The sequence below is a fragment of the Physcomitrium patens genome, chromosome 8 (genome assembly GCF_059467195.1).
Source record: "Physcomitrium patens ecotype Gransden chromosome 8, ASM5946719v1, whole genome shotgun sequence".
NCBI lineage: Eukaryota > Viridiplantae > Streptophyta > Bryopsida > Funariales > Funariaceae > Physcomitrium > Physcomitrium patens.
This window is the reverse complement of record NC_143417.1, coordinates 14,798,365-14,818,803: the sequence shown is the minus strand read 5'-3', so window position 1 is coordinate 14,818,803 and position 20,439 is coordinate 14,798,365. Positions and strand designations below refer to the sequence as shown.

General features: G+C 35.2%; 1 protein-coding gene across 6 annotated transcripts; it reads left to right on the top strand.

The window, feature by feature from the left end:
• Nucleotides 1-6,022: 6,022 nt before the first annotated feature.
• Nucleotides 6,023-17,542, top strand: LOC112285361 (structural maintenance of chromosomes flexible hinge domain-containing protein GMI1). 6 transcript variants are annotated; one of them, XM_024526105.3, is made up of 37 exons: nucleotides 6,032-6,130; nucleotides 6,230-6,320; nucleotides 6,672-7,004; nucleotides 7,226-7,336; nucleotides 7,559-7,614; nucleotides 7,760-7,840; nucleotides 7,956-8,010; nucleotides 8,175-8,230; nucleotides 8,412-8,514; nucleotides 8,769-8,837; nucleotides 8,936-9,028; nucleotides 9,213-9,266; nucleotides 9,388-9,499; nucleotides 9,684-9,736; nucleotides 9,860-9,997; nucleotides 10,107-10,188; nucleotides 10,307-10,341; nucleotides 10,480-10,558; nucleotides 10,650-10,850; nucleotides 10,958-11,116; nucleotides 11,252-11,385; nucleotides 11,583-11,699; nucleotides 11,897-12,411; nucleotides 12,519-12,714; nucleotides 12,847-12,952; nucleotides 13,061-13,158; nucleotides 13,275-13,373; nucleotides 13,526-13,595; nucleotides 13,769-13,854; nucleotides 13,988-14,239; nucleotides 14,560-14,778; nucleotides 14,983-15,097; nucleotides 15,366-15,636; nucleotides 15,732-15,923; nucleotides 16,030-16,368; nucleotides 16,561-16,986; nucleotides 17,115-17,542. In XM_024526105.3, the coding sequence occupies exons 3-36, from the start codon at nucleotides 6,717-6,719 to the stop codon at nucleotides 16,877-16,879; spliced, it is 4,953 nt and encodes a 1,650-aa protein (XP_024381873.1). In that variant the 5' UTR covers nucleotides 6,032-6,130; nucleotides 6,230-6,320; nucleotides 6,672-6,716; the 3' UTR covers nucleotides 16,880-16,986; nucleotides 17,115-17,542. The 6 variants fall into 6 exon arrangements, with proteins under 6 accessions (XP_073391693.1, XP_024381874.1, XP_024381871.1 ...); XM_073535592.2 differs by lacking the exon at nucleotides 6,230-6,320 and having other exon boundaries at nucleotides 6,023-6,130; nucleotides 13,070-13,158; XM_024526106.3 differs by lacking the exon at nucleotides 6,230-6,320 and having other exon boundaries at nucleotides 6,023-6,130; nucleotides 13,526-13,592.
• The last annotated feature ends 2,897 nt before the right edge of the window (nucleotides 17,543-20,439 follow it).

Here is a 20,439-nt window from a genome sequence, read left to right as displayed (position 1 = left end):
AGAAATAAAAGACTATGATTATTTTGAAATGAATAATGGCTAAAAAAGACTATAAGATATTATATTCAAAATGTGTGTACCTGGTTCAAAATACAATCTTCTATTCATCTCTTTCTTTGATGCATATCAAATTATATATCTTTTATAGATCTATTTTTATATAAATCTTAACTTGATTCAACTAATTAAGAAGTTTAGATATCAAAGATAGCAGATAATTCTTCTTGATGGTGACCTTATTGAGTCCTTAATAATCAATATACATCTACAATGATCCATTTTTTTTTCTTCATAAATAAAATTAAAACTCTTGTTAAAAATTTAGAATGAGATATAAATTTTTTGGCGAGATTTTCTTCAATATAGTCTTCAAATTCAGCCAACTTATTTTGTCATAAATTGTAGATTGGTACAAATGGCAATTGAGTTCTTTCTTGAAGGTCAATTGAAAAATCATAGGAATAATATTTTGGAAGAATATCTATATTTTTTTTAAATATATCTTGAAAATCTTAATATTAACTATAAATGCCATTTGAATTCTTTCTACCATTAAAAATAAGTGTGGCATAAATGACACTAGGTGATCTTTCTTTTGCAGCATGTGAGAAAGCTCTTACTTTTACAAATATAGATTTTATTATAATAGATTAAAAAAAATTTACTTGATTAATTACATTCTTAGTTATATTTTCAAAAAATTCAAGACTACAAGAAATACAATCTATTCAAGGATTATATTTTTTTAACTATAATAAATCTAAAATAACTAGATTAAAAAAATATATAATAATATTAAATATCAAAAAGCTACTATGATCATTAATTATTACTTCTAAAGGAAATATTTTATTAATAACATCTCTAAAAAATGACAAACAACCATCTATGACTTCTACATGAATAATTTTTTTTTTTATTTTTATTAAATATATGTTATATTTTTTAACAAACTCTTTATCTAAAAAAATAAGCTAAGGCTCCTAAATCTAGCAAGATAGAGGCTTTATGATATTTAAGTCCTAAACTAATATCTATTGTAAAACAAAGAAAAGGTTCTAAAGAGAGAATAAGACTTCTATTAGATATTGTGTAAGTTTCTAACTACATGGTTCCTATTGTAGTTGGACCAATTTTTTTTTTAATATATTATCTTCTTTAATAATTGTACTTCTTATTTTATGATTGTATCATTTCTTTTAACAATATTAAGTAATGTGCTTTGATTTTCTACAATATAAATACAATCATTTTTGACAACAAGATTTTTTTTTAATATAAATACAATTGTTATTGACAACGAGGAGTCTTTTCTTACTTAGTAAGAAGTTTGAAATATACCAAATCAATTTGCATATCCTCTACTTTTGAAGGTATGTATTGAAAAGATGTTAGTATTGCTATTGAATTATAATAATATTGCATCTCTTTATGTGATTTTTAGACCAAAATTCAATAAAACCAATTGTCATATTTTATAGCAAAATAAATTACTTGATTTAATGTTTGAAGATCAAGTAAATTAAGCATCAATTTTTTATCTCATATTGTAATCTATGAAAAAATTGGCTAATGAGTGTACCATCATTTCACTTAATATCAATTATAATTTATCTAAATTATAAAGCATATAATATTATAGATTAATTTTCTTATTGCAAAATATAAATCTTATTTGTTGTAATATAAATTGAATCATATTCTCCATAAATAGATCAAAACTTTGCAAAGAAAGCTTTTAAATTTTCCAATGTTGGATCACATTGTTCAAGAAAAGATGAAAATTATAATAATACAAAACCAAAAAATAGAGTTTCAATAAACTTGACTTATGATTTTGAAGTTGAATGGCTTTAGAATTGAAGCTCAATTACTAGTTATACATAATTGATGAATCTTCAAAACTTTGATCTTGTACCATCAAACATTTCAAGTAAAGAATTTTTTTGTTTTTTAATGATTGAATGGTATTCTATCATAGAAGAAGAGATATGATTTGGTGCAAATGTTGAAGCAACTTCAATCATCTTTATATCTCTATTTTTTGTTTGTTTTTTTTTCTTTTCTTATAATAGTAAATTAAATTGATGAATTATAAGTATTAACTCTTTTAATTTTTTTTACATTTGTATCATTACAATCTTCATTATAATAGGCTTTGCTATAATAATACTTAGAAGAAAAGAGATGTTTAATATTGTTCAAGACAAGTAAAAAAAGAACTTGAGAACAAAAAATTAATATTACTTTAAAAGAAGATAATCCATAACTTCTAATATGCTTATGTCTTATTAAGAAAAAGGGATAATCTACTCTTAATAAAAAAAAAAAGACTAAGCTTTGATATTATAATTATACTCTTAATAATCTATTAAGGACAAGAACTTGATGAAAACAAATAAATAAGTGAATTTTTTTCAAAAAAAAAAAAATAATAATAATAAAGAAGTATGTATATTTAAAAGAAACTAAAATGGCTATTGCCAAAAGATAAGAAAACTAGAGACTTCTTGAATCTAGATTAAAAGCAAGAAAAGAGTTGATAAGAGTGAAGAAAGCTTCACTCTTATTTTTATATATACTATCTATTTAGAAGCTACATAATAATGTTCTATAGGACCTCCAAAACATGTTGAATTTAGATAATACATATCTTAATTTACAAGGCAAGTTTTATATAAATGTGCCATATATTTAGCTTGTTTTACAAGCTATCAATATGTGTTATACATGGTTAACTTATTGATCAAGTTTCTAATCTATCAATCAACTATAAGTACATGTAAAGTCAAAATAACATCTATAAAGTTTCTAAGAAGCTTTCTTAGAAGATATCATGAAATAAATTTATTTTTACTTATTTCTATCTATTCATATTATCTAGATAATAATTACAATAAATATATATTTTTGACATAGCATTTTATATGACTTCTAACATATCTCTAACTTTTAATATAAGTTTTCTACACATATGCTACGTAATCAATTTGTTGGCCAAGTTTTCAACCTACAAATCAACTACAAACACATATAAAGTCAAATATGGATAATGAAGCTTTTAAGAAGCTTTTCCACAAGATAATAAGAAATCTATCTATAATTATTTTCTATCTAATACTTCTTATCTAGATAATTTATGTATGTCTGTGACAATACCTTATATTATTAATAGCCTCAAAATTGCCTTTGACCATGTTGATCTTAATAAAGAATAGAATCAAATTAAACTCATAAAAAAATAGATATTAATTGTATTCTTAATATCACAACTTTAAAATATAGATTAGGATGTTTAAATACCACAAATAGGTGGTTGGACACCAATAAAGTATCTTTAAAACATTTCATCACCAAAGAAATGACTTATATATTAAGTTTTGAAGTCCAAGGTTTAGAAATCACTGATCAATTAGCTAACAAGGAGCTTAATTGCAATTAATCACATGTTGGTAGGCAACCACTAGCTATTGAGATGTTATAGAGAATGACAAACTTTAAAACCATTAGTAGAAGGTGTTATGAATCAAAGTTATTACTTTATTTCATGTACAATTATGAGTACATTTTTTCTCAAGTAATTAATATTCATAATAGAAACTTGATTGTTTCTGTTGGGGTACATTTTGGAACTTGCTTTTTGCCTTTACCCCACTTTAGAATGTGTTTTTACTGTCTTAATGTCATGTTCTCTCATACAACAATGTAGAGTGTGCTTCGAACATAAGAAAATACACTAAGGCTCCAGCTTCAACTCAAAGCGCATCGTCATACTCTCATGTCAATGGGTACCAGACTCACAAGTTGTGACAGTGAGCCTTAAAGACCCTGAAGTAGAAAATACTGATGTTCAACGGACCTCACCAACTCATTACAACTGCAAATGCATTCATTAAGTTCAGTAGAATAGTGAGTATTAGTAGGACAAAGATAATGATTAGTACTTATTCGTGTCCCTGTGCAAAGCTTGCAATCAGGAAGAATGTCAAATCTTTGCAGATTTCTTCCTGAAATTTTGCAAACGATGAAGAGATGCTACAAAGATGGACTCCAATCCAGTGAAAATGGCATAGAGTTAGAACAGGTTGATTTTGTTTTCAGGTCAATCACTGGTGAAGATATTTTGGTTACAAATGGTGTCTGTTTCAGAATCCAAAAAGTTTGTTAGATTGCCACTCTGATCGATTATAAAAGCTAGAACTATGATTCTTGAAAACGACAGCCAATTACAAGTTGTCACGTTAACTTGATTTTCGTGCCTTGAGTGGCCGCTTCTCGGAGGTCGACCTCCTAGGGCTGTCAAATCTCCACCATTTTAATGAATCACAGAGCTGTGCTGGAAACAACACTAAATTAAAAGCCTGATCTAACTTCATGCCTTTTTTCACTGGATTAGGCATAAAGTTAGATCGAGGTGTTCTGACTCGCAAACAATGCATGATATCCATTCCCGAGTCATGAAGTGAAACAACAAGAACCCCACCTACACTCGCAACAGTCTCTCACTCAACCTGATAATAGGCCACCTGATTAAGCATTGAGGGCATCTTGTTGTATGGTGTCCTTTCTAAGGCCCAAGCTGAATAAAACCCAGGTGCAATCCACCATGAGGAGGGGATCCGAACAATCACCGAGATGTGGATTTCATGATGAACGCACAATTAGAGCTGTGGTTTCCATGTGCGCAACCTAGTCTACAACTCCAGGCGACATGGAGCTGGTCATCAAGAAAGTTGACGATACAAGTTCACACAGAACTGTTTGCATTTCTTGACGTCTTAAGGGAAAGCTTGTAGCCAGAATTTGCTTTGATTGAATCTGTACAAGCTACAGCGTAACTAACCCACTAATCAAGCTCAAGAATCTCACTTATTACAAATAAGAAAGCAATATGGATGTTTGCAGCGTCGCACTCTTCGACTACTAAAGAAATAGAGAAATGTGAACATTCACAACACAGATCAGACAGTGACTATTTCAATCTCAGATTCTTGAGGTGTGCATATCAGCAGTAGAAAAAACTCACGAACGTGAAGAATGAACAATCTCAACCCATAACGTCCAATTTGCACATTCAGCCAGATTAGCAATAGTTTTGGCAGGTTTGTTTACCGGATGAGAGGGAACAACACTAAATTGAAAGCTCTGGATCAATTTGCAGAAGCCAATTACCAACAACAACCAATCATTTCCCCAACAACAACAAATATTTCACATATATTTAAATTCAAAAAGATTGTCGACAGTTACTTTGAATCCTCTAATTCGGCAGAAGTAGCGATGGAGCCAAACAGAATAGAGTTCATTTTCCAAATTCTAAATAATGGGCTTGCTAGATGAGGTCACAATTGCATTAAATTTCAGTCTCGTGGAAAAGCAACAGGCGACACTTTCAGTCGTCCTTACCAAAACTTGTTAAATACCCACATGTTAACTCGAATGCATTCATTTATTTATTTAAGATATCTAGTATCATTTTTACTTTTATTACAAGAAATTAAAAAAAAAAGAAAAAAACTAATGATGTGTTGGCGCACATTAAAAGCAACAGCTACAGTTGTGGGCACTAGATTCAATCACGAGCAGCGATGAAAAGAAAAACGAATGAAAAATGGAACGATAGATGAAAAACGGAACGGATGCACGAAAATGACTGGATGAAAAAGGAGAAAAAGATGAAAGTATGAGGGCAGATGATAGGGGCGGAGGACGAGCAGCCGCCACCTTGAATGTCATATCGAGGATTGAGCCCCCCTCTCATGGAACGATGCCGAAGACGCCAAAGCCAATTTGCATGTACACAGAAAAAAATTATAAAATTAAAATGTTGTTACAAAAAGAATCCTTTAATGACTGCATTGAAGGAGCAGAGAGGGAGGCTCTCTGGATTCTCCCCCCCCATACCTATTTAATGTCAAACCAGAAACGAATGTCTCTATCCATCCATTAGCTTCATTCATCCTCAAGCCCCTCCTCCTCCTCCCTCTCTGAGGAGCATTAGATGGGGGTCGTTGTTCCACCAATTGTGTGTCAGGTACCCTTCATGCTCCGGTGCTGCGGAATTATCTGGATCTTTGGTGGTTTCAGCGCTCTTCATACAGTCTTGTGGAAGTATTTTCTTCGCTTTGTGGTGAGTCCGTGCTTGACGTTTTTGAATTTGTGGTTGTGGATTCCTCGTGTGTTGTGATGCTGGCGTTTAATTCTTGACTGTATGTTGTGTATCGGTCAGCTTGGAGGGAGGTGAAGCGGAGAATTATAGTGTTGCATGGAGACATTGTTGTAGAATTTGTAGAACTTGGTAGCGTACTTCAGTACTTCAGGTTTTACTTATTACTCTTTCAAAGTTTGTTGCTGAATTTTCAATGTAGCGAGATTTTTAAAAAATTGGTTTATTTTAAATATTTTTACATTTTAGAAAATTTTAATCCTCTTGGATTGTGTGCCAATGCTCTTGAGGATGTATTTGGAATGGCGACGTGAGTCTAGAAACTGTCAATTGGAAGATGGTTCTTTAAGAAAGCGACTAATCTTCAGAATGAGACTATTTGAGGCAGTCATTTAATTCTAAATGAAAGACACGTCGATAATTCACGTGATTTAATTCCAGTGAAGAGCTTTTATGTGATATGGACTATATAAGAGCTTTATTTTGAGAATTTTATGCCAAACAGCTTTATCGTTGAGACACACAGCGTCGACAAGGAAACCTTCAGAAAATGCACGAAGAGGAGACGTCGCCGACAGTGTTTGCCGGCCTCAAACGCAAGCTCTTCTCCTCCGCCGCCGTTGGTACCCATCCTCAGGTCTCTCATGCACTGAAAGCTTTAGCAAGGAGACGAATCAATACGAACAAAGGGTTGGACCTCATCAGAGAGGCGCAGCAAAAGCATAATGAGTTGGACATCATCCGAGAGCAGCAAAAGCAGAATGAGTTCGAAATCATCAGGAAGCAACAAGAGCAGAATGAGTCGAAGGAACAGGGCGAAAATCCCTCTCCTCTCGAGGTTTGGTGTTGATGTCAAGCAATTCAATTAGCTACATCCATGCTTCACAACTGTTGTGGAGCTACACTTGCTCAATCTCGTTAACGGAGGCTCCCATGATGAATAGGGTCTTCGGAAGTGTTCACCATGCACAAGTATAGTAATAGTTTTAATAGGGCACAGTACTTTGAGTAATTAAAACTGTATGGAATTTAACACAAAAGAACTTGTTTCTGAAGCAGGGGCTTGGGTTGCACGACGATCATTGTGCTGATACCAAAGCAGTAGACCAACTTGTTCAAACTGTGATCTGCCCAAATTATACTCCCTTCTCAGCTCTAGCTTATCTGATGGTGAGAGAATCCATGTTTTTTGACTTGAGGAGGAAATAATTTGTGTTGGTCCCCCCTCTTTTATTGCATGATTTATGAATTTTTAATTATTATTATCCAACACTCTTCACTCTTCTACTTTTTCTTTTGGTCAAAACATAGTAGACCTGGGGATCCGTTCGTAGGAATTAGTTTCTGTCAAAGCTCTCCGAAATCTTTCTGATCCTGCTGTCGGTTCATCAGGATGATGCACTAGAGGAAGTTTCGAAATTAAGCTCGGAGAAGCTTTCACTCATCAGGTTATAATAGCATGTGGCTGAGAGTGAATTATTTTATACTGAGGCTCATGCATGATCTTGTCCTTGGCGATGGACACAACACCGAAATCAATACGGCACTCTTAGCAATACGAATTCTAATCACGAGTGTGGTGGTGGGGTGCAGTGTTGAATTGGATCAGAAGCAGGGGAAGATCATCATCTTCGACACTAGCAAAGGCTTGGACAGCATTTCCATCTCTGGTTGGTATGTTGCGATCTAGATCTGCATCTGTCTTTCATATTCTCTTAATTTTCTCCTGAGAAACTTAACATTGTAATTGAATGAAGATTGGCTTCACACATCAAAGATGTTCTTGCAGGGGAGCTTCCAGCAGCCAGAAGTTGGAATCACAAGGACGTTGTCAGAATCTCAATGTACTGATAGTCTCTTCCCTGTCAGTTGATTTCATTCTTCCTACAATAGTTGCATTCTCCGGGATAAACTCAGATGAATTTGGGGCTAATTGTAGCTGCGGTAACTTTGATTATTCAAGGCTATATGTAGCTTGATGTCTGAGATGCTTCTCCTACCCCTGCAGCAAGGCTTGAGCAGCGCTAATTATGGGGCCATCAGTGCTGGTTTATATCTTGGGGGGTAAGAGTTAAATCTCGCCGCTTTTATTGATCTTTGTATTTACATTTTTTTGTCAATGTTCTTATGTTCGCAATTTATTGTTCTGATTCTTTGATTCTGTTTTTGTGTTTTCATTTCTTTGATTTTCCCTGCTCTCGCACACACGAGGCTTACTCATGATAGCAGTCCTTCTTTCGAGCAGGAGCATTACAATCTCTTCTCGAACAAAACCTTTGGAAGACGTGTCTACTTTATACCTCAGTAGAAGCACGTGGGATGGTGCAAGAAGTCTCACAATTGGGAAGGTTAGAGATGGACGATGATCCTTGAATTCCTCTTGAACCGTCGCCTGGGATCTTCATTATAGATGATTTTCTGGGCTCCTCACTTAGAAACCTGACTTATTAGTAGACCCACAATAGGATGGAACATTTGAATAAAATCCTTAAATTCCAAAGTTGAAATGTAATGAATTCTTCAGTTCGAGTTGGCAAGATTGATAGCTGCTTCCTGATTATCACAATCTGTTTGTTCTGATGAGGGGTGATTTGTATTTTAGAGAATTGGTGAGGTTCGTAGTGGAACCATGGAAGAGGAAAACAATTCGCCGCATGGGAGCTTCAGAAAGGTGCGTTGAACCATCTTAACATCGTGATGAACAAGCTTTTGCGTATTATCCAATTACACAAAGTCTTAAACCTTCACACAACACGGATTGGGTTTTAGGTGGAGATCACTGACTTAAGACTGGAAGTTATGCAATGGAACATAGAAGAGCTGCGTCGGAAACTCAAAGATTTTTTCTTTCCACTCATTCAGGTTAGTTCTCAATGAAAAACCAAGCTTTACATAGTTCTTTAAAATGATGCTGAACATTTGCACATTGTTCCGACAAATGCACACGCGTCTAGACTACGTTGCTCTGTCTCCGACAAGAATACATCGATTTCCGTCGAAATACCTCCGCGCACTTTCTGAAGACTTATGTCATTGTGGTGAACAGGAAAGTTGTGAATATGATAGCCGTGGGTCACTTGCAAAACCAGTTACTTTTATGGTGAGCTAATCAATCTTCACGGATTCCATACTTGCAGAAACTCATTTGCAAGCATGTAGTTTAATTAGAATTTTAGTCTGAAACGACCTTAGCATAACTGGGTACACGGGACCTCATTCAGGCAATGGGATTGAACCTCGCAACGATACATTGGGGTCAGACGGCAATTGCGAAATCACTCTCAGGAGACCGAAAACCTTTCGTAATACACATGCATCTTACAGACGGCGCAGGTGCGTTCTATTCTTAGAACTTTAGATTGTATCATCTTTGAGACCGACTTCTTTGGTTACTCATCAAGCTTCTCAAGGAGTGGTGCTGGCTAAAGTTTATTGTGTCATTAACGCAAGGTAAAACTGCCAATAGCTACATTGATTCCATGTCTCACTAAAGCGGAATGTTGTGAGCATGGTGCAGAAGGTCGCAAAGGGAATGCGACAATTACATTTCATTACTTCCCCCTCATCATGGTACTGAATGTTCTGTTTGATGGGATTCGGACTAGAATGCCTCTGTAGTTGTGTGGATATCGTATTCCGTGCTAGAATTTAGCTTTCTCCTGAGCTTTTTTGAGTTTTTTCGATGGTTGTTAGGGAAAAGAATCAATGAGCGAGTTGAGACGAAGGTTGTATGAGGACAATCCGAAAATCGCCATAGAGACATACAAACTCCAAAGATTCTCACGTGTGACAGTTCGATGGCGAGGAAGGCTATTACTGGAGGAAAACTGGGTACGTTTGCGGTTACATCAATGTATATTGCACTTAAAATTGGATGTGATTGACCATGAAAGTACCTGAAAGGATAATTTCTGATTACGTTGTCAATTGGTGTAAGCAGAAAACTATCTCCTTTTTGGAAGGTTGCAAAGACCTTACCTTACAGCAGCAGCAGTGCTACAATCGAGTAATCGCCTTCATTGGTGAGAAAAATTCTTAATTTTGATACGTCGCTGTTTAATTTCTAAACGCTATTGAAATAATTGTGACTGGCCAGAAAAATTCTTCGATTGTTTGACGAATTTATGTTGTTTGTTGCAGATTTAGACAGCGGATTCCTTACAACACCTTCAAAGGTGAGAAGATGATGATAACAGCCAATCCTAACTGGATTTTGTAACTGTGATATTTACTGAAGTGCTTTGCGTAGAGAACTAATTAGAAATTCTCCGAAACATATTACAACAAAGTTAATTCAGGATTTCGATGTGCAGGTGTCGTTAGTAGCTGACCATTGCTTCACCAAGTCGTTGATGTCCTGCATGTTGTCGCAGGATAGCGACGAATCCCTAAGTAAGGTGCCAAAGTCTTTTAGTATTAATTCTTATTTCATATTCAAGAGACTCTGACTGATTTTGAGCTGGTGGGCATATCCAATGGGTAGGGGTTAAAGTGGACGTAAGTATCCAAGGACAAGGGTGGCCTCTGACACCACAACTTCTGGGTTTGGAATACCACAATTGGATTCAAGATTGCAATCGAAAGTATGACACGGACGAAGCCAGAAACGACCAGAGCAAACAAATTCAACACACTTGTATCACCAAACCTCATAACAAGGTCGAACTGGGCATTAAATATCCAGGTACATATTTAAAAGAACAGTAGAATTTCTCTTCTGTAATCCTTCGTAATTGTTTTAAAAAAATAATACATGGGATTTAGCATCTTATGCAAGTTGTTTGGATGCAGTATTTCAAGTGGCATGGAGTATGAAGATACAGAACTTAGAACTCAACACCAGAGATCCTAACCGAGGGCCAATCAGACTGAAGCTGGTGGAAAATAATGCCCCACAGCCTTTCTTTACTCTTGAGTGCTTCGTGTTGACGGATTCTCAAGGGACCTCTGGTATTTACCCTAGCACATCTTAAGTCCTACTTCGTTAACATAGAACACTTCTAATCAATTATATGCAGGTCAACCACATTACTGCATAAAAATAATCTACATGACTAAAACGTCACAAACATGAAAACGCTGCAGGATCAGCACACATCATTTGTCGCCCGATCTATGTGTCCAAGGATCAAGGAAGCACACTTGTGGATGGTGTAGATCCAACTTTTTACCTGAGGGAGTCAAAAGCGTTCTCTCTTGACGAATCCTTCGCAACGAAGGTTGTCCTCTTCTCTGACGCGCGAAAGACATTCCTTCATATTTTAATTAACTTCAAGATTTTTTGTTCAATCCTTAGTCATTTCCGCATAATATTTCGTGGATCATTCAACACTTGAGGTGTTAAATTATTAGGTAATCTCTTGCATATGACTAGTTCGAATGATGCACATCTGTAGGTTCGTTGGTGTGATTGCAGTTCCAAGAAATTGATGAAATCACATGGTCAAGATACGAGAGCGAACTTTTTGGTGACTATCCCGCATACGTGGAGCTTCTTAATGAAATAGAAATGCACGAATTCGGATTAAACGGAGTAAACATTCTTTCCATAGTTTGCTGCTTCTTAGTTTCACATGCATCTTTGAGAACCGAATAGTTAATCTTCCTTGCATCACGGCACATTGAAAAGAATCAAATTAACGGTTGTCGGGGACGATTGGAGGAATATTAAAGTACTGGTAAATGTAGCTGATCTAAAAGGCTGAAATGTTATGGGGCATGTTTTTGCAGGTTATTCCAATCAACTCATCAGTTGAAGCAGGATTCCAGCTCCCAAAAGAGATTTTAGCAGTAGTGAGACCAAGAAGCTGTGCAAGAGCTAACTCCAAAAATGAGACTTCATGCTCGATTGAGCAAAGATCAATCGTTTTTGGAGTTATGGAACTGAATCTCGAAGTAAGATTCATCAATAAATATATCTCTGATGAAGATGCCTTGACAGAGGAGCAGGTAACAACGTCAAAGACAGTGTACAATTGCACGACCAAGCCATGTGTGCGGAAAGGTGTGCAGGGCCTCTACTCGTTCGTTACCAATGGAACCGACCTCAACACATTATTCACAACGATGGGAACTTATTTGCTAGCCTTTTCAGTGGTCGGTGAGAAGCACAGAAATGTGGCACCAGCAGTGGCACGAATAAATGTTTCAGCATGTGAAGAAGTGGAGCATTGGCAGTTGTGCTCCCACCCTGATGCCTGCTTTAAGCATCCTAACCACTGGAAACTTAAGAACATTGTAACTAGGTACGTATGAAAGTTCGAAATACGCTTCAAGAGAATTTTCTACCGCTGAAAAATGACACCAAGTATATCATGAACAATGATTATATTATCACTTGTCTTTGACACAGGATCGGGAAGGTAATTGAAAGCCCCTTGTATCTTTCTGGTTTTGATGTGTACAACAATCGGGTAGCGCTCTCAAATGTCCCTGAAGAACTGCATTTCAAAGTGGGTCAGTTGGATGGTGAGTTCCTTGAGCTTTCTGTTGCGATACCCAGAGAGTGCATCAGTTTAAGCGCCAACAATGCTACCCTCGAGCTGAAGGTGAAGCATTTAACTGTTCACTCTGATCCTTCTGAACACTTAGGTACTAGTCAATTTTACATCATCATGTTGCTGTTTACTTAACATATTAATGGTTCCTCTTTTATAAACACCAACATGCTTCCTCTACAGGATATAGAGATCGGAGGTGGTTGCTTGGCACAGATAGCCACAACTTACGCTGCACAGTTGTGGATTTTGATCCACAACTTCCCTGTCGCTTCGTACATATTAACGGGTAAGCTGTAAGATTTCTCAATATTTGGAACTCATTGAATAATATGCTACATTGCAACATATTGATGAGTTAATTTTACTTACGACAACCGTTGATCCTCAATTCCAGTTTTACCAGGTGAACCAGCATCAGTTGCGCTGACCGAATGTGACCGCCTAGATAATTGCTTACGGCCTGGCCAGATGATCGAGAAGTTCGTCATACAGGTTTTAATGAGTCTGCCCTCATACGCCCCACGCTTGCACACTCAAAAGTCCATCATTTCGAATTTTCATGAGTCGTTTGATACAGACATGTTTTTTATGTCTCCTGTGGTGCTCAGGCATTTGATGACTTCAAAAACGTGGTAGAAAATGGAAGTGAGATCCGTGTTGGCTTAGAGGGCCTCCAGCTTGTAGACAAACGAGGTTCAAGAAGACAGGTGATATAGGCTTCATATTCCATAGATGCTGTTGTATCTTTTAGAGATCACTTCAAGCCGATTTCGTACTTCAGACATGTTTAACTTCCAAAGTGCATGTGTAGGATACATCTCTCACCAAATTGATAATGTTTTACTGATGCTTGAGACAGGTTGTTGAGAATGGATGTATCCATCTCGGAGGTCTTCTGAAAGTTACCGCAGAATACAATTCACGAGGTGGTCCGATTCTTTACAAAGAGAATCATCAAATCAAAATCCTTCAAATGTGATGTTTACGTTCATACGGAGGATCCTGCAACCGATAGAAAATTGAACGGAACAAATAACGACACGATCTAAATACTAAGGTATTACTAAGAACTCATGATTGATGTGTTTCCTGTGCATTTCAGGTACGATAACTGTTCAATCAGATAAAGGGAGATCTCTGCTTGCGCTGAATTTTCACACCGTCTACAGATCTCTACGCATCTTGAAGGTGAACTGAATTCTACACCATACTCGTAACATAATTTTATCTCATATCCGTGTTGAATCTACTATGTAATTAATGCCGACACCAGTTTGATCAGTGATAAAGACAAAAATTTCGGCCTACGATATCATTGCAGGAGCCGGAAGAAGCATACACTGGCAGCCAGCTTGAGGGATTGAAGGTTCAAGTTATTGACGAGGATGGAAATGTAGATACCAAAATGGATGGGTCTCTCCACTATCTAACCGTCGACTGGAACTCTAAATTGTCCATCCCTCTTGTCTGTGGTGTTTGCTCACTGCCACCTATCAATTTACCCCTCGTTCCAGGAAGTTGGTACGGTCGAGTTGCACATGCTGTTCATCCAGAGCTCTTCTGTGCTCTTGAGGCAAGTGGATTTAACCGCATACTCTAGAAAAAGCTGATTGCGAGAAATATGTTTGGTTCCTTTCCACGATTGAAATGATAAATATTTGTCTGAACGACTAAACGAAGCTGCACATCGGGAGCAGATTTTGAGGAGAAATTAGGTGTCTCCACAAATCAAAAGTTGGTACCGAAATTGTGGATGGTATATTATGTAAAAAACTTGTTAAGATCCTCACTTTTGAATTACGATTACAGAGGATTCCTTAGCAACCGAAGGTTTTTTTGGAGCTTGCAAGATTTATAAGTTTGAATGAATTTAATGTTTTTTCGGAATCGCAGGTACAGGTTGTTTCTAAGTTGCCTAGTGACAATCACCTCATTCCGGCAACACCACCAAATCAACCATGCTTGCTCATGTCACTTCCACAACAATTGCAGCTGAATTGGAACGTGAAGAAGGAAATAGATGAGAAAATTGAAAGTTATCCTTTGCGTGAAACCTCTACACAACGTGAAGAGTATGAGAGACAGCTAAAAGATTTCATTGATCGTAACACGGTAAGAAAAGTTAGGATTTACCATGCGATAGAACATCTCTTCAAAATCGTGTCAGTAGCTTGGCTCTAGATTCTTGAACTGTTAACGAACAGAGTAAATTCTTGTCGTTGTTTCGTGTATTCTACAGGATGATGAGGTGACGAAGATGTGTCATAGATTACCTGAGTTTCACAGAAAATTCTAAGAAAATATTCAATTTCACAGAAAATGCAAAGGAAATTACGAGAACAAGGAAGAAAAGTGAAAAGAGCTGAAGAGGAGCTTGGTATTCTTAAACGCACGAAAATGGAGGTTGATGATATGGAAGCTCTTTGGAAAGGTATATTAGGGAATATGGCACAAATTATTTGGTATCATTTGTCGTCCATTCGACTTGCAACCGTTTATGCTAACATTTATTTCGTAGATGCTCAAAGAGTATGTAAATAAATTTCATTCCTTATTATAATTCCAAATGACGGATTATTGTTAATAACTTAGTAGATGATTTTCACTATCTCTAGCAGTTCACTTGGTTGGTAAATACTACATGTTTGCACTTAACTAATCTGAAAGATGAGCTTCTGAATAACATGGCGCTGGTCTAGTGGAGCTAAAGACATTCGAGTCCGTATCTAAGGCAGCTGAAGTACAAAAAGATGCCAAAGCGTTATGTCCAAGCTCCCAAAACAATAACACGGCATCCCAAGTGATCGAACTTCTTCAGAAGCAAGGTGATCCTCCTGGAAGTCACGCAGCCAGCGTTCTTCTGGAAGCTGTTGTGAACAATGGCAATGTTTTCGCTGCAGGAGGTCCTGGCAGCGACATTTTGGGCATAGTGGCCCTCCTTGCTTGCGTGGACAATGATATTCTTAACCGGTAAGTACATCGACCGCGACCTTCGATTTTCAAGCGAAACGTACAGTTTTGCACCAAGTATGAATTTTCTAACAAAGATCGATCTCTTCCCCAAGTGCCCTGGTGGACTTCCTGGGGATAGAGAAAATGTTGATGATTGTTTGCAGGTCAGAGGAGGGTTTGAAATACCTGGAAAAGCTAGAGTCGCAATCGTCTATGGTAGACGACTTGACATTGCATGCATTTGCTCGCAGCAGAAACAGAAGAATTAATGGCACCTTCCGCGCTCTCGTTCTGAATGAAGCTAGGTGAATAATCACTGACTTGCAGTGCTGAAATTTCTTTACGCGTCACATAACAACAGCCTTCTAGATGTGTAGTGTACCCTAATTGACCTCAAATTTATGCTCTCAGTTTTTACAAGCGAAAAGACGGGTTACCAAGTGTGAACGAAGGCCATCCCCAAAAACTACTGCTCATTCCGGATCCATGGCCTAGGGATGCACCATGTCCGAAGGGATACATTGGCTATGCAGTCAACCTGCTCCGTTTTAATCCACAACAACTTGAATGCTATGCCACTTCAGCCAAGCACAGCTTACGCGAATCGCTGTTTTTCCAGCTGTTTTCTTATCTTCAAGTCTATGATACTAAGGAGCACATGCTTGCTGCTCAGCAGTTCCATACAACTGGAGCTGTTTCACTTGACGGTGGTCTCATCCATGGCAAAACCTATCTTGAGCACGTTTTTGGGTGAGAAAGGCTTCCGTACGAACCCTAGTCACTTCATTCGATGTTGAGAAATGGAGAATTTGCATCCTAGATCCCTTAAATGAATGATCCCCAGTCAATTTGCGCTTACACCTGTGTCAAAGTAAGACATCTTGCATGCAAACGATGACACTAGAGTATGTAACCAGTTTTTGACATTGCATTGCACCGCAGGGAGGAACCAGCAGTAAAATTTCCGGTCTTAAGGGAAGAAAAGCACGAATACCAGCAGACTGATTCAATGTTGTCTAGCCCGAATTGCCCTTACCACGACAAGAAAGTCTCCACAAACATGTTGGAACTAGAGCTTACCCACAGGATCAAAGCCTTGCACGAGGAGACAGGCTACACGAATCTTTGTCTTCTCATTAAGAAAATGGAAACAAAGTTAGTTCGAGCCCGCAGTAAAATCACAGTGATAGTGAAGGAAGTGAACCAAGAGGAAGACAAGAAGGCTGAAATTTTGAGGAAAGTCGCGGAGCTTGAAGATTGAGATCTTCAGAGTCGCGATCGCCAAATTACAGTTAAAACGTTGGATTTCCTGCACCAGATTAGTGTCGAAAGTTCAATCTGGCAATCAACTTTCCGCCATTTCTGCTGGTGAACTTCAAATGCAACCTCCTATTCGATAGTAGCTATTTCATACATCTAATTGTTCTTCTATTTGCTGTAAAGTTTTGAAAAAATCGTACTTACACCCTGCCTCTGTTTTTTCCTCCTCTGCACAGAAAGACGGCACAGAATTCCGCTTACTCATTTTGGTGATTGCATGTCGTATAACCCGTATGAAGCGATGATATCGATGATATCGATTGGTGCGCCTCTGTGCTCAATTTTTGAAAGTAAACGAATTCAATTCTGACGTTCAATACTTACCATTTTCTGCGACTATAAACGACCTGAGCGGCTGCAGAATGAAACGGCATTGACCCAGATGCAGAGGGTTTAGGATGGCTAAAACAGCCAAAAGGTTTTCCGAAACCTATTTTACTTTTTTCCATTTAAGCATTGGGTTGTAAAATATTATAGTGCAAACCTGTCTTCCAGAGCAGAAGAGCCGGAAAAAGTGAAAATTTGGGTGTAAGTGAACTCATATGCAATACGCATATTTAATGTATTGTTTTGGATAAAAATAAAAATAACATAATCATCTGTACTTTCTTATTAAATAACTAAAAGTTGCATTGAAAAATTAGCTATTTTCTTCACATAGAGATAAAATTACCAAAAAATTATGAGCGATTGTACTGTCAGTTTACTGAGTGTTTTTAAATAACGCCTTCAAGTACCACTTTTTAAAGATGAATTTCTGAAAATAAGTGATTACTAGCTTTATAAAATCTGTTCTAATTGGAATCAAAAACTGTAAAATATGTAGAAATACGTCAAATAAGGATTACTAGTCATGCGGTAACACTTTAATTTTACACATATTCTAACATTATGTAATGACTAGTCATGTGTAAACAACAGTACATTTGAAGATGTATTATGACTTTTACAATGACTAAATTTTAGAGTTGTTGGTAGTTGTTGTAAATGTAATATATTGGAAACTGTTAAAGGCTCTGAGAAAATGTTTTTATGGATTCTGCGTTTGAAGATTGTTTTGGTAAAAAAAATAAAAATAAATAAATAAATAAAAAGAAAGAAAAAAAAAAAGGCAGAATGATTTTTTACAGTATCGAGTCAACAATCTTATATCAATAATACAATCTTTAATCAACTAACCAAGATTGACTGAAAAGTCAACTTATTGCACTTCAAAGTCATGTAGTGCAATCTAACATTAGCACATTATCTAATTTTGAATTTATATTAATCAAAGTTATCCTAATTGAATTTAATAATTAGAATGTTTGCTCCATTAGATGTCTGTATTTCTTATAAGCTCCTTGTTTTATTACAATGGAATCTACATTAAACCTGTAGATTCTACAAGATAAGACTCATGGCCATAGATATCCTTTTTAGAATTTTTGTGTCATAAGGTGTTCTTATAAAAGCATATTGAAATTTTAATGTTCATTTTACAAGTCTTGTGACATTTGGAAAATTTCCACATGGATTTTTTTCAACGCCAATTTTAGTCTTGTTAATATTTGTTTAGTATTGTAGTCTTTGTTTAAGAATATCTAATTTCTTTGTATATAAAAATAATCATTCTAAACTTTATTTTTTATCTATATTACTTATTAACTTTTTAAATTATTATTTATTTTTATGTGAATAGATTGTCTAATCAAAAGTCCATCTAATTTCATATCATTGATATTAGAAAATGATTTTAATATCATTTTTTTATGTATCAAAGCTACAATATATTTTTTAAAAAATAATCTAATCTTTTAATAGCAAGAATAAAAAGAAAAATGATAAATTCTAAGTTCTATCTTTTTAAGGTAATAGTAGTAATAATAAATAAATAAATAAATAAATTTTAAATATATATATATATATATATATATTTAATCTTTTAGTTTGAGTAATAAGATATTTTATTGATAGAATTTGTACAATCTTATTTTTTCTTATTACTTAAGATTTAATATTTTAGTTATTTTTTATTAAATTATTTTAGATAGTTATATTATGGCTTTTTAATTCTATAGAAAATATATTTAATTTTTGTCTTTACAAAAATCTAATTTGTATTTAGGAAAAATATAGAATGCTTAATAACTTTAGTTCTTTTGTACTAAATGCTATTAAACATGTAGGTATTAAACCTTCTCAACTATTAAGTACAATGGTACAAAGTAATAATAATTAGTATAAAATCTTGCAATAGAACAAGCTCTATTAGAATTAAAATATGAATATAAAGAATAAAAAACATTGATTAAAGATGGCAATACTATATTTAATTATTAAAAGAATTTAGTTTATACGATAAATAAAAAATATAAAAAAATGAGTTATTACTACTAATATTAATGTTGTCAAATTTTAAAAAAAATTAAATAATATTAATTAAAAATATAAAAATTAAGTTATATTAGTTATTTTAATATTAATATAATTTTAACATTAATAATTCAAATATATAGTTATATTTGAATAAATTATATTAATATTAATAATTGGTATTAAAATTTCAAATTTAGAAAAAAATTACTTATAGAATTTAATGTAATTTAGCATATTTCACAATAATATGTCTATTTTTTATTTTATTTTTTTTATAAAATTGATAGATTTTAAAAACTAATAAGAATATGTTATAAAGTACTTATTGTCAAGGACAAGAACATGATAAAGACAATTGAACAAGTGAGACTTCTCTCAAAGAAAGATGACAAAATAGAAATAACTTGGTATATATATTAAGAAAGAAACTGGAATGGCTATTGCCAAAAGCCAAGAAAACTAGAGACCCTTGAAACTAGACTGGAAGCAAGAAAGGAGTTGACAAGAGTGAAGAAGGCTTCACTCTTGTTTCTATATATACTATCTAATTAGGGGCTACGTTGTCATATTGTATTTGCTTATAGTATGTAAAAATTAATTAAAACATATAATATGTATGTAAGTCTTGATGTAGATCAGAGTGGTTAGTAAATAAATTTAAAGAGAATTGATATAAGGAAATTTATTTGGAGATTTATCTATTTTGATTATAGTGTTTATATTATACAGGATTTAGATATTTAATATAAAGCTTAAGAGAAGTTTGGGGCCTAAAGAAGAAAATCTTAACTAATATGAGGCTTGTTGGAAGGAATGAAAGCAAGGCATGGTTGAATGAAGGCAAGGAATGGGAAACTTCATTCCTATTGGTCGAAGGTCATGTCCAATTGTCACGGACACAAAATACAGACTTGAAATCTAACAAGAAGTTCAAGAAGAAGTGGCAGAACTAGATTAAACAGATGAGTACAAGAACAACACCAGAAAGGTGAGCTAGAACTCCAAGAGATGTGTTGTCGAGACTGAAGAACCCTTCAGCCTCGACTCCTATATATACTACTGAATAGGAAGCTTCTTTAGCTACTTCCGCTAACTAGGACGCTTCTCCAACAACTTCTACTAATTAGGAAACTTCTCGAGCAA